General features: G+C 43.6%; 1 protein-coding gene across 1 annotated transcript in view; it reads left to right on the forward strand.

The window, feature by feature from the left end:
• Window positions 1–5,967: 5,967 nt before the first annotated feature.
• pard6gb (par-6 family cell polarity regulator gamma b) overlaps window positions 5,968–15,076 on the forward strand; it is a 78,628-nt gene continuing 69,519 nt past the window's right edge. Inside the window, exon 1 of the mRNA XM_017681702.2 lies at window positions 5,968–6,274. Within this exon, the coding sequence (XP_017537191.1) occupies window positions 6,203–6,274 (72 nt within the window). The 5' untranslated portion in view covers window positions 5,968–6,202. The remainder of the gene's footprint in view (window positions 6,275–15,076) is intronic.

The following is a 15,076-nucleotide window of genomic DNA, read 5'->3' on the forward strand; positions in this document are numbered from 1 at the left end:
AGCATGACAAAGAACCACTGAGGAGAGCCAGGACTTAAAAGGAGAGCCTCCCTAGGAGCATGACGTAGGACCACTGAGCGAAACCAGCACTCAAAAGGAGGAAACATCGTATGAACTTGTGGAAATTCAGCCAGAATCATGCAGCGACACTGATTCCACTCTTTAACCCCTTCAGCTGCAGGCCAGTTATTCAGTTATGAGTCTTAAGACGAATTATTCAACTACTATGGAATCAATATGTAAGTTCTGTAGTCGAAAGACTGAGGTATTGAAATGTGCATCTACAAATGGATCATTTTATTGAGTGGGTTAAAACACAAAATACTCCAAAAAGTGTTGATTCATGGTTCAGTATGGGAGGCTGCTAACTGTTCCTTGACTTTTGAGGTCAGTTTATAGTTTACGTTTGGCAATTTGCTCCAAACATTTTTTAGGAGACTCGCCATCTGGACGGCCACTCTTCTGCTCCAAAGTGCCTGATTGCGATTTTAAAGGTGGACAGGCATGACTGATGTCTGAGCTGCACTGCGGGGGCTCCAGCCTGCCTCTCTTCACAATGGCAATCACAGAGCTGCCCCAGTGTCCAGTTACACCTACCATCATCGTCATCATCATCATCATCGTCATCATCATCATACACCACATTTCCCGTGCACTGCAACACGTTACAAGAAACTGAAAATAGAGCACATTACAAGAACCATAAAACATTGAACACATTTCAAGAACCCTAGAACATAAAATCAGAACTGCGTTAGAATAATTATAGAACACAGACCCCATTAAACGAGCCGTCGAACACAGAGCACATTGCATTGACTATACAGCACTGAGCACATGATGATAATCTTCAGAGTCTGACCAAATCGGCCGTCGGTCAAATGTGATCTTAAAAGTGTCCGTTTTCCATTTGTGGCAAAGTAAGAAGTAAAAACGTTCAAATGGCTTGAGCGTCTCCTACAGCTGTCAAAGTCGTTGCTTAGCAACGGCGTCTTACCGGAGTGATACAGTGTTTGTGAAAAAACCCTGATGTTATTGTTAAATTAGAATTCTTCTTATCCTGTCAGCTTGCGTGGCTGGAGGTATTGTATAATAAGGCCATATTAATTATCTAATTATATTATACATGTTATTATCTATTCCTAGGCACTTTTGCTTACATTACACAATCTTCTCAAGCAGAACTTTCTTAGCTGGCTGCGCTCACTCCTTTCAACACATTAGAATTGAAGTAAACTAGCCAGCAGTGCAGGAAGACAGTTTCCCTTGAGAAGATTACATAAAATCAGCAAAAATGTTTGCACATAGACCGGATTGTCACAAAACCCTTGTTTTTTTATTTCATTCCTTTTTCTACACCATTTTTAAAAATGCCAGCTGCCTTTTACATTGAATGGAAATGTCCTTCTCTCCTGTGAACCTTCCACTTTAGAGTGGAGATATGATTTTAACTGTGACAGTGATGAAATAATAATTGCACATTAGTCTCAGAAGGAGAAGCATTCCTGTCTACCTTTGTATCACTAGGAAATTGCCAAGGCATCATGTTTGACAGCATGTTTTTCCCTTTTTCTCCAGTCTGTGGAGCATCTGGAGCTCATTGCTTTGTGCCCTCAGACCGGGAGTGGGCAATATAGCCAAGAGGCGAGTCGGTGTTCAGCCTGAGAAGGTCACTGTCTAGGTAGGCTTTAATAGAGAGTGGTGGAGGGGGCAGACCTGTGGAATGGCTCTGAGAGGCCCCCTAATCCCCCTGAACCCCCCACTGAACCAGGCCATGCTTCATCGACCATCGCACTGAGCAGAGATACAAAACAAAACCTGTTCTGTGATTCTTAAAGGTGAACCATGAGAACGAAGCTCTTCAATACAAATGAAATTACATATTACACAAATGTCACAATGTGTTTTAGTATATTTCGTTTCATACAGATAACATAGGCCAGGCGTGGCAACCCAAATGTCAAGAAGAGCCATTGTGTCCTTTTAACAAAAATCAAACCACCTCAGGAGCCACAGGACTGTACCAATTTACCATCTTGGCTGTAAACATGTCAATGAAATAATGTCAGTGTAAACACAGAGGGCGACACGGTGGCGTGGTGGGTAGCGCTGTCACCTCACAGCAAGGAGGGCCTGGGTTCGATTCCCCGGCTGGGCGACCGGGGTCCTCTCTGTGTGGAGTTTGCATGTTCTCCCCGTGTCTGCGTGGGTTTCCTCCGGGTTCTCCGGTTTCCTCCCACTGTCCAAAGACATGCAGTCAGGCCAATTGGACATGCTACATTGACTGTCTGTGTCTGTCTGTCTGCCCTGTGATGGACTGCCTTCTGCCTGAAGACTGCAGGGATAGGCACCGGCACCCCCCCGCGACCCTGATGGAGAAGCGGCTTAGAAGATGGGTGGATGGATGTAAACACAGACTTACTTTGAGCTTCAGCTCAGCTACAGCCGCTTTTCTCACATCTCCAGCAGGAAACTTTTCCACAACAGTAGAACAGGTTCTTGTGAAATGTCTCTCAGTGTTCGACTTTTTACGAGGCTGAAGTCGCTTCTCATTCGTGGCTTCATGTTCAAAGTTTCCCGTTCCACCTTAAATGGTGCCGCAGTTACGCTCTAGCGCCTCAGGCACCTTTGAGAACAGGAAAATTCTAATGAGAAGCTGGAGAGCGAGAAACGGACTTCAGCTTCTCGATGTTTGAGCGTTTGACAGTTTCTCATTGCAGATTAAACGTATCAAGAAACCAGCTGGATTATAAATGCAGATGTGTCCATTCATCTCCAAATTATGGATGTCCATCTTAAATCGATTTCTTCGCCTTTCTCGAAATGTTTGTTTGCGTTGCTATGGTGACCAGCAGTCTGCGCACCAACCTTCAGGGTTAAAGGCTGGTGAATTAGCATTTTACTTCAGTGTTTTAAACTATTTGTTGTTAAAACTGTAAAGGAGCTTTATTCTGCTATGGAGCCACAAAGGGGCAGTAAAAGAGTCACATGCTTCCGACCCCGGCATAGGCCTTAGACACTAGATGACATTCACTGCTGGATGTTTTGTGGTTAATAACTGGTCCATAAGCTGCCCACTACATCAACATCGTCTCCACCCGTGGGAAAGTTAGTGGTCTTTCCAGCTTTCCAGAACCATTTCTTTTTCTGTTTGGAGCTGTTTGCATTTTTCCTTTGAAGAATTTACACAAAGCGTATTTGTTTTTTCATCTTAAACTGCGAGTAAATATGTGAATAATTAACACCAGAGTTCAAATTGATGCATGATGAGGCTTTCCTGTTTTCCTGTTCCTGTAAGGCCTTGACAGAAAATGTGAGACTGTGCACGGCTGTGGTGTCCAGCGCAGTAATGGACTTGAGCAGATAGACAACAAGGCTGTGCTGATCTTGGCATTCCTGAACACAGCTGGGCTGTTCTTCTGTGAGCTGCAGGAAACTTTATGGAATTCCACATTCATGTTTTTCAATGGTGTAATACTGACATCTTGTGGTCATTGTAGGACCTGCCATTGTAGGAGGATGATGGGGCGGAGCTACAAATACAGGTGGGGCAACAGGACTAGCCTGCTGTGCATTATTATTCATTATTTGGTTTATGGTAGTTATAATGTTGTTAGTAAAAGTCATTATTATTATTATTATTATTATTATTATTATTATTGTCAGGGAAAATAATTGGACCCATCCACTACAGAGAACACACTTCAGCTCGTTTCAACTCACAATTACTGTTTATTTGATGGGTTTAACTTACAGTAAAAAAAAAACATACAATATCAAATATGCCATAACTTTTGCACACATTGCCACATTTTATGGGTTTCTTTCTCCAGTTTTCTCATGTTAATTCAGCAAGGATTTTTCCTGCCTTTTGCCCAAAGATCGCTGGGATAGGCTCCAGCACCCCTAGCAATCCAGAAGGATAAGCAGCTTAGATAATATATATATACATTTACATAGTTAAGCAAATAAATAAATAAAATAGACATTAATATTACTAATATAAATGTTATTCTTGAGGTATAAGAATTCGCAATCACCAGGGATACCATAACGATGGCCTAGCACCCCCCTGGCAACCACCTGAGACACCTACCATAGCAACGGCTAAGCAACATTTTAGTAACCACCTGGGATACCCTAGCAACTGCCTAGAGACACGTTAGCAAGCACCTGGGATACCCTAGCAACTGCCTAGAGACACGTTAGCAACCACCTGGGATAGCATAGCAATGCTCTAACAGCACTTTATGTCAAATTAATGACCATAATCTAAACATTCTGCCCTGCCCTCTCTGCCAGAGTGCATGGACAGAGATTTTGGCAGATTTATCCGCTTCTGTAAACCTGAAGCAGTATTAGTGACCGCTAGTGGGCAGCAATGTACTGCATGTGATGTACTGCGGTTCACGCAGTGTGCAGGAATGTAACATGCATAGCAAAGAAAATATGGAACCCACAAGCCGCCACTGCTTATTTAAGCCTGGACATTAAACCGTTAAAAGTTCTGCACTACAACTTTGACCTGGACAAAGCAAACAGATAAGAAGAGCTGGCACTGAAATTTAGGATCTCCTCATTTCAGGGCCAACCTTGTTGGAAGTTGTGAAGCACTGAGTTGAGGGCAAGGCCTGCTGAGAAGGTTAAACTGGCGCCTTCAGGCCTCAAGAATGCAGTGAGGCTGAACAGCTGATGAGCAAACAGCGCAGCCACTCTGACTGGGTGGTTTTCACTCAGACCAGTGACAGCATTTTATAGGGCCTAGTACAGATGTGGCTCAGGCCAACAGGTTCGTACAAAATACATAACAGGTAAAAAAAAAACTGCTGATCTCCACGGAGGAGCGTCCTAGTGCATCCAGCACCCATCCTGTCATTTGACCTCATTTATCAGTCCATTTCACTTCAGCTCCAGCAATAAACCCACTCCTGTACCACCAAGTCAGCTTCTCTTGGGCATTATTACATACTTGTAATAAAATCAAAGACGTGCTGAAGTGCTGCTGAGTAAACGTCACCACGTCGATTAATCGCCGATTTTCCAACCGCAAAAAAACGCTTTTAACACGTTTTAATAAACTGCAGTGGCGGCTTGTTGACGGCAGGGGGCAGCTTGATGAGTGTCCCTGCAATGGAACTGTTTTTTTCCCACCCGTATTCCGTAAAACGGGAGCCAGCTAAGTAGCCAATGAGCGGCAGAGGGCGGAGTTTACTCGAGATGGGGGGTGGCGTTACCTGGTAAAGCCCCGCCTCCTGCTCGGTCATTGGCTGCTCAGTTCAAACTCAAGTCCGTCCGCCAATCAAGTTAAGAGTTAAGTTCTAGAGATTTCATAATGACTCGGTTTTAGTATTAAACACTTGAGAATGTGCAGAACACTTCAGTCTTTGGGTGTATAATAATAATAATAATAATAATAATAATAATAATAATAATAATATTAATCATCTTTATGTATAGAGCACTTTACATACCTGTGAAATGGTTCTTCAGAGTGTTGGAGAATGTGTTGTATATGGTTCTATGCAGCACCAAAAATCGTTCTCCTTTTTATGTCATGCTTATATCAGTAGAAGAACCATTTTGGGGTGCTATCTAGAACCATTGTCAAAAAAAGGCTTTATGTAGAACCGACACTCTGAAGAACCATTTCACGGGTATGCAAAGAGCCATAAAGCACGCACGTGGTTCTTTTGGGTGTTCGTGGTTCTGGGTCTACTAAAGAACCCTTGGAGAACCCTCTTTTTTTTAATAATAATAATAATAAATCCTTTCACGGGTTCTGCGGTTGCTATGGTGACGCAAGAGAAAGCAGAGACGCTGAGTGTGAACTTCTAACTGGCCAATCACAGCGCAGGGAGGCGGGACGCCAAAAGGGAAAGGCCAATCCCGGCGTCGGAGGCGGGGCTGTCCGGAATACGGGTGGGAAAATCCCGTTGGAGGAGCCGCGTCTGGCCGAGTTCATGGAGAGACACAGCGGTGATGTCATTGAGCAAAGTTAAACTGAGCGGCCCCGAACGGAGGCGGCGAGATTTTGTTCCCCTCCGCACACTTTTATTTTCCTGCTGAAGCCTGCGGGTCACTCTCCGAGGACTAAATGCCCCCGTACGCTGGACACTGAGGGAACTTTGTGGGAAAGAAAGCCCGGACCCGAGAGAGAAGGACACAGAGCTTCGTCTGGGAACTTTTGAGCGTCTAAATCAAAATGAACCGCAGCTTCAATAAGTCGCAGCCTTTGCGCCACTCGGAGCTGGATGCGGTGGAGGTGAAGAGCAAGGTGAGCGGAGCGGCGCTGAAAGGCTTTTGGAGATTAACCGTGGCTAAAGTTGGCTTCCTATTCGCCAGCTCCTGGTTGGAATTTTCCCGGTCCACCTTAAGTGGATCCACCTTAAATGGTGCTGAGGTCAGCTTCTTGGTCGAGTTTTCCCGTCCAGCCTTCAACAGTGCAGCAGTTACTTTCTGCAACGTGACGGCTGCTGCGTTTAAGGTGGAACCGCCAGCGCCGGAACGTTAGAGCTGCACAGTTTAAGGTGGAACGGGAAACATCGAGCTCGGCTTCGTCTGAGATTAAGGGTCCTGCAGGGCTAGGGTTTGGGATTTTTTGGGAAAGTGTGTTTTGGGTGGACTAGACCAGCTTGCAGCATGTCAGCTCTCTAGTATTGGCTCCCAGCTCTGAGCTGAGGGCTGTGAGAGGTCAGTGTGTCCACTGACACTCTTACTGTCCATTTGTCTGTGTTTTGTAGCACTTCTGTTTCCCCCCCTTGACCTCGTGTGTCTGTCTGTTTGGCTTGGTGAGTTAAAGGGGAACTCCACCAGTTTTTTTCCAATATTTCTGCTAAATTTGCACAACACAGGGCTGTAAACAGCTGTTCAGAGCGGCTTGGTGTGAAACGGTTGATGTGCAGACACACCGATTTGCTTACAGCGGTGCTGGTAGGAACCTGGGGTTGCCATGTCTGCAGCATAAACATAGCCATTTTATTTCCCATCCAGAACCTCCTACTCATGCCTTCTGACTTTTAGATACTGTTAGTGATGTTAAAATAGAGAAAAGGCTGAAAACGAAAGATTTTTTTGGCGGGACTGTTTTGCCTCACAACATCCAGGATGTGCCTCTCCATCACAAGTGGGTTAAAGTAAGGATTAAAATACACTTCAGGCCAACACTTTGTCATCAAACAATGTCTGAGACATCAGACGGTCAATCCATAACCATGTCACGTAGTAACTTTCTGTGACGGAGCTTTTAGAGGTGGACGTCTGGTTCCTATCACCGCCACTGTGAACAGCTCTGACTCGGTACGTTTCTCTAGAACAGAGCGTCTCACACCAACCCGCTCTGAACCACTCTGTTTACGTCTTAATCGTTTAATTATGTAGAATATTTGATAAATTGGTGGGGTTCCCCTTTAAAGGGTGGTGTTTTGTGCTCCGTGATCCTCAGACAGCCAGGCTTCCGCAGGCCAGCGGCAGCAAAGTGAAGCCGACAGCTTGACCAACACCATCATTAGTTTAAATTAGTACGCAAATAAACAGGGGAGTAAACGAGGAGATGCGAGGAAGGGAGGTGGAGCTTGATTCCTCCGACCGTTTTGCATAATTCATTCTTTGAAATGTAACCAAAGCCGTTCGCAGTGGTTTGGTGTGAAATCCTCCGTTCCAGAGACCCTCTGCTGGAATTGTCCTATCTCTGTGATGGTGATGGGAGCCGGACATCTAATCAGTCTAATGCCTCTGAAAGCCGCCTTACGGGAAGGGATTGCAGGTCCTGTGTGTTATGAATGTGCTGTCTTGCTGTCTGAGACGTTGTTTTGAGAGGATTTTGTTAGAAAATGTTTTTTTTTCTCTTTATCGGTAAAAGGCAGGGAGATACCGGCACACGTGAAGTGAAGTACCCCCTTTCGCCTTATTTATAAAAGCCAGCAGACACACGTAGCGTCGCCGGTGGTCTTTGATACTAAGTGAAATGTCTATATTTGTGTTATAGCCATGGTGACCCCTGGTTCCCATCACCACCACTGTAGAGAAATCCAAGTCGGAAACGTCTCTTTAATAAGCCGTTTCGCACCAAAGCACTCCGAATGACTTTGTTTGCATCATAATGATTGAATTATGCAGAAAATCAGGGCGAATTCTTTTAACTCGGCTTTAGAAAAATGAATAAAATATGAAATTGAAGGCCACCAGAATCTTCTGCCTACTTACTGATTATATAGGTTTACTGTACAGGTCCTATCAGTCTCCCTGTGTTTGTAAGCTGCATCTGCTGGCGTCACTCTGCAGCTCATATAGAGACTACTGTGTCCTGCCTAATTGATTTGGTGTTAGTTAGTCAGTTGACAGTTGGTCCCTGTTATACCTGGAAAGCCTTTGCTTGTCAACAACATCGTAGTTAATTACAAAAAAGCATAAGTGTCACATTTTCTAATGTCGTTCTTCAGTATATTTGTGGGGGCGGTTTATTCCCATAATGCAGTTGCATCCATATCTTGTTGTCAGAGCGAAACCTTGTATCTCCGTTTTTCCCCATTTTTCCACTTTTTCCACGTCCTGATGTCCTTTCACATCGTGTGGAAATGTCCCAATGAATGCCCCAAAAGAAACGACCCAAAATGACCTTAAAAAAAAAAAAAAAATTAAACCGGCTGTTTCGCTCGTCGTTAAGACTGATATATGTAAATGAGCCGTGTTCTGATTGGCCGCCCTGCATTGTTCTCATGCAGAGGGCAGTCTGGGCTGAAACACCTCTTTATAACTTCAGCGTAAGCTACAGATGCCTCGATACTGATACTGGTATCGGATATCGGCCCGATGCCTTAACGATACTAACATCTGATACCACTTTTAAGTGCCAACGACAGTCATAATTAATTTTACATGACCGATCTACAGCCTCTCCCTATGCCTTACGATTAAACGGGCTGTTTCGCTCACTGCGCCTTTACGGCTGAGCTTTACATCGACTTACATTAAAAGTATGTCTTTTCCGGTTTGGAGATCCGAGGATTTCGACAACAGCGATGTGTTACACTCTGAAGGTGCCCAGTTCTGGACCTGCAGGCTCAGCATGTGGTGACGTTCCCGCTTACATGCGCAGAGTAAACCTAGTAATGAACTGCTGGGTTGACTCAGGTGTGTTTGAGCTGGGAGATCACCAAACTGCTGGACTCCAGACGTCCCAGCTTTGGTGTGAAGGGCTCCCCACTCCCCAGCTGTCATGTAGAATAGGCTAAACCGTATGTGTGGTCAGGCTTACTCAGGTGTGGTTTGGTGAAGATGTGTTTCTGTTTCCTCGATCTCGCTCATATCATGGAAAAGCCGTGTAAACATTGCTAAAGTTCCGAAACATACTGTTCACTCTCTGATCCATACGGTCCATATTTGGAAACTAAGCCGCAAAAACGGCCCATTTCAAATTCACAGGTTCGGTGATGTCATGAAAATGATCATATTTACATATATCCCCCTTTTCAGCCTACGGCACTTTAGCCCCACCCACTCGCACTGAATTGATCGGTGAGTGTTTCAGCCTGGACTGCTTTCTGAACGAGGCACAATACAGGGCTGCCCGTCATTTACATACATCAGTCTTCAAGGCGCAGCAAGCAAAACAGCCTGTTTAGTTCTAAGGAGAAGGAAGAGGCTAAAAAAATAGGCAGGTAAAATGAACTGGGACTGTCGTTGGCACCTAAAAGCTTCTAAACATGGTATCGGATGTTACTATCAGTACGGTGTCGGACCCGATACCCAATATCGGTATCAGTATCGATGCGTCCCTAGTTTGCACTGAAGTGTTTCTGCCCAGGCTGCTTTTTGAATGAGGCACAATGCAGGGCAGCCAATCACAACACAGCTCATTTACATACATCAGTCTTAAAAGTGGTAGGCTAAACAGCCTGCTTAATTCCAAGGGATAAGGAAAGACTAGAAAACGGTCATTTAAAAGTTAATTATGATCGTTGTTGTTGCATAAAGCCACATAAAGGTCATAAGTGGGCCTGAGAAGGGAAAATAAAATGCAACAGGATTGTGGGATATGGGCGCTTTAAATCATCTGTTTGTTGTTTGTTGGAGAAACGGCTCCCCTGGTAAGGAATGAGGAATAAATAACGGAATACTGCATTATTTTTCATCTTAAGATCTTCTTGCTGCATCTTTAGCAAATGCTCGAATGTCCTAAATGGTCATTTGTACTTAGGAATCAGCGGAAGAAGCGACTGACCAAAGCGTAGTTATTAGTCAGGAGCTCTTCTGCTGATTTCTAAGTGCAGTAAAATTACTGTCCAGAGCGATTGAGCATGGAGGTCGATGGGAAGCTGCTGCCCATTGCCTTCCATCATAAGTGTGGTTCAAATCAATGGTTTTCTATTCTGTAAGTTCTCTATTCCTATAAATTTAGCCAACATGCTGGAATTATTGTTAGGAACGCGCCGATTGTGGGGATTTTAGCCAGTGCTGATATCCGATGCTTTTTGTGTTCCCATCGGAAAGTCATTTCGACCAGTTCCGCTACTTGAATCGTCCAATAAGAGCACGTTTTAGATTGTTGTGGATAAAAATGAAAATGGAGAAGTTTGACATTCCTTTATTGCACACAGCTGTTATTACACTACAGTATTTATCACGTACATATTGGCCAACAAAGATACAAAAACAGGTACAAAATCCAGAATCTGGGACTGGATTTACTTCAATTGGCGTGACAGGGACTCATGTCGTTTATTCGTACGTGCAGTAAATGAGATTTTTGTTCAGTAGCCGAACATCATTTAAACATTCCGCTCTTCTGGAGTTTAATAAATACATCAGCAAATATCGATTCGATATGTGGGTCAAATCTAAACATCTGTCCGATTTTTGTAAAGCAGCCGGTGCAGATGTGATTCTGGTGTCCTCCGGTATCCCTAATAAGGTCTGTGGTAACTGACTGTATTCCACAAATGCTTCGTGTTGGGAATCCGTGCAGTTTTCCTTTAGTATGGCAGGTGAGCCTCATCCCACTCTGTTTGTAAGCTGTAGAACTGAGTGAGCTGTCAAACAGCAAAGTATGGAAAGCGTCCAGCTGTCCCTCGACCCTGTCTCTGCGGAGGTTGTAATGTTGTGGTTGTGGTTGTGAAGGTCCTAATTGGAGGAATGCGTGGGCATGGTGCTCGGACCTGGCCTGCCATTGTCTGACCAGTGCACCGTAGTATTCAGCCATGCTCTAATTCATAACAGAGACTGCCTGCTGCTGATGGCAATGAAAGGAGCCACTGTCTGGCTCTCCGAAGACAAGAGGCCCCCATTAAGCGTCTCTTCTCTTACACCCACAGAGATGGTTCCATTTGAATGATGTAGCCGTGTGGATTAACCAGTTCTCTCACAGGAACCTTGGAACAGGCAGCACTTATTAAAGTGTGAACGACCCAGTAGTCATTCTGTGTGAAACTGACTCAACCCGTGAGGCGGGAGGAGGGTTTCTGGTTGCTGGAGGGCTGGAGTGAGTCATTTTAACCAGTTTTACTATTTGAATAGTCCAATAAGAGCACATTTTAGATTGTTGTGGGTTAAAATGAAAACAGAGAAGGTTTAACATTACTGTATTGTATACAGCTGTTATTACACTACAGCGTTGGGGGTATTTTTCATGTACATATCGGCCAATACGGATACAAGAACATCGATAAGATATTCAAAATTAGATTCGGATTAGAATTACAGAGTAATGAAAATTTATAGGTTTAAAATGCAGTTGATGAATACAGTAAATAAGATGCCGAGACTTGGAGTTGACCGGCATCATTGTGTTCTTCTGGAGTACGATGAATATATCAAACATCTGCTTTAAATAGCAGACAAATCTAAACGTCTGTCTGATGACGACGTCGACAATGATTATGAATTTTAAGCAGTTATCTACAGATACAGGATTGATTGCAATGTCATCGTGCATCGTCATGAAATTCTCTTTTTCTTTGACACGTTTCAGTGTTAAGCTCCACTTTTGTGTTTTCACGTTTGTGGCCATTTTGTGGCAAGTGAGGCGCAGTGTCAGCTGCTTATGCTTCGTCACACACACAGTCACGACATCATTTAAAAATGAATTTAATGTTGTGTAGTAATAATTAATGTCCTAAACTTATAACCACAAAAACAGTGATTTTATTTATTTAAAGCGACACTACGTACGTTTTGGGGATTTGGAGACCCCTCTGGTGGAAATGTGTAACTGCAAGCAACATTATGTAACGCGAGTTGTGGTTTAGACCGCTTCCTCGAGAGGATGGATCTGATTGGGAGTGTGTCGAAAGAGAATTCGACACTTGATGAAGGGGCGTCTCTGTGGAAGTGAGTGATTTATCTATTACTGTCATCGTATCTTCATCAGGATAATGTTGATTCTGCATTTGAGACATAAACGTCAAGACAGACCTTCTTTTTAAGTCTGTGTGGGTGAGATGTTAATCTCTAAAGATGGGTAACGTGGTCTGAAGAATGCCTTTCCAGGGAGACTCACAGCAGTGCACACTCACCATAGCCCATCTTTTCCCTCCTGACTCAATAATGCTGCTTCTTTCAATTTTAACGAAAACATTTCAGTGCAGCTTTAAGAAATGAAATGATAGAGAGAGAATACATTTTGATATTGAGCAGCTACCTTTGTCAAAACTGAAGTTCCGCCACGTCCTTCACCAAGTTTTGACTGAGTTCTCTTTGAATTTGTATTGAACACAAGCAGTCAGATTCATTGGGTCCTTAGCACAAACCACATTACAAAGGCTACGTTCACATTACCAGGTTGAAGAGGCATTAATCCGATTTTTTGCCCGAATGTGGCTCAGATCTGGTGTTTTCGGGGCTGTGTGGACACAAATCTGATCTTTTCAAATCTGACCTGCGCCACTTTCATATATGGTCCTAGTTTGGATACGTATCCGATTCGTGGCCATGTGACCTTAATGAGACGCTCAGATGGGAATTAATGTGCTTTACCAGCGTTACCATGGCAGCAGCGCCACACAGTAGCTAAAGCCTGTAAACGGTAGAAAAGCAGCTCATCTCACCTTTTTCTCCCTCGTCTGGCTCTAATAATGAAGCTGAGAGCTGATCAGAGTACATAGATGAGTGTGAACCATCGTGCCAGAGAGATCGGATTTGAGCAACGAGGCTTGCAATGTGAACATGCCAAAATGTTCAGTTCCACATTTCCACCAGAGAGGGCTCCAAATCCCCACAACTTACATAGTGCAGCCTTAAAGGTGTGATTGGAACATAACTCCTTCTCCTTCATCATTCTGAGTGAATCATAGTATCAGGGAGGGTCTCCGAGCTAGCCGAGTGTTTTCTCTGTGATACGTAGGAGTTGAGTGGGAGGTGAAACATGAACTTGTTAGTTAATAGTATTTTTCCTGCCTGCTGGTGCACAATGACATCATCCTAAATCATTTTTAGAAGGGGGTCCCAAAACCACTACATTTAGATGGGAGATTATGGGGGTAAGAATTTAGTCTTTAAAATGATAAAATGTCATGAATTGTGCTTAATATGGTCAGCAGTGGGAACTAACCAGGTCAAATCAAGGGCCTTTTTATTTCAGGTGGACTAAGGTGAGTGTGTGTGTGTATTCTAATAGCCACACCCAGCTCTGATTTCCTGATCAGCAGTTTCGCTTTTAGTCACAGATGTGCCTGTGAGGACAGTGGGTACGTTTTGGAAGATTGCTGTAGGAACAGGGAGGATGTGTTACTCAGCACACATTCAGAGATCCACCGCTTTGACATCACTAATCTCTCCCTATCAATCTGAACACGCTCTGTAACGTCACAGGATGCCGTCACCGAGTTCCTGTCACGCTGGCCCAGGAAGGCTCTTGTTTTGAGAGGGTCTGCTGTGCAGATAAGATGAGAACTGTGGGCCAGACGGAGCGGAGCTGCCTTGCTTTTTGCTTTACGTCATTTATCCTGAGCTGCTTTTCTCTCCTTTCGGTCTGTATAGAATAAGTTCGGTCTGAAGGCGCCATTGAACTTTTGAACTTTTTAGTTTTCGAGTGTTGTATTTAAAGGGCCCATATTCTCCGCTTTCTGGGTATTGTATTTCTTCCCCTGAGCTGTTTGTATGGTATTGACATACTAAAAACCTCTTTTTTTTTCTTTACATGACCATTTCCAGCCTCTTTTTATCCCTTAGAATTAAACAAGCTGTTTTTGTTATTGACGCTCTAAGACCAATATGTAAATGAGCTGCGTTCTGCTTGGCTGCCCTGTGCTGTGCCTCATTTGAAAAGTAGTATGGGCTGAAACACTCCTTACGACTTCAATGTCAGTGGGCGGGGCCTAAACTCCTCTAGGCTGAATAGGCTGGTAAATGTTAATGTGTTTGTTTTCGGACATCATAAAAGCAATGAATTCCAAGTTTAGTTTCCATATATGGACTGTATAGACTGACCTGTGAGTGGGATCATTCGTGGGAAACTTTATTATAGTACAGCAAATGCTCTTATAAAAATAAAAAAAATCAGGAAAATTCAATTTATAGATGGTCCCTGATAGATCTGGATCTGGTTATGATGCTAAAACTATTATCACTCTACTGATATTGGTCAAATATTCATACGTCATGTCAACTTGTATTCAATTCTAAAAATGTTCAGTAAAATATGCACTTTTTTTTTTTGTTGTTGTTTACAAAAATAAAATTCTATCTTCAAATGTAAAAATGCCAAATATTGCACCTTACTGGTTTGGGTGTCTGCGGTGTGATAGGGCTGGGCTATGAGATCATATTTATTGCTGTTGTGATAAATTAGATCATAATATCCATTTTCTACAGAACATTGAATACCTGCATGTTTTATCACAATGACAGCATAATTAGTTGAATTGGATGTAGTCAAAGTCCATCCGCTCGATGACCATCTGGCCAATGCCCCCGGACAGTTATTTACACTGATACAGTATCAGGCTCCTCCCCCTTGAGAGACCTATAAACATGAGACTAAAGGCTGCAATTATATTTGCAAAATAAATTTCAAATCGCTGGTAAAATCTGACAAAACCAGCATAAATAGCTTGGGCTGGATGTTAGGGAACCAGCCTCGTGA

The sequence above is a fragment of the Pygocentrus nattereri genome, chromosome 27 (assembly GCF_015220715.1).
Source record: "Pygocentrus nattereri isolate fPygNat1 chromosome 27, fPygNat1.pri, whole genome shotgun sequence".
NCBI classification, from domain to species: domain Eukaryota; kingdom Metazoa; phylum Chordata; class Actinopteri; order Characiformes; family Serrasalmidae; genus Pygocentrus; species Pygocentrus nattereri.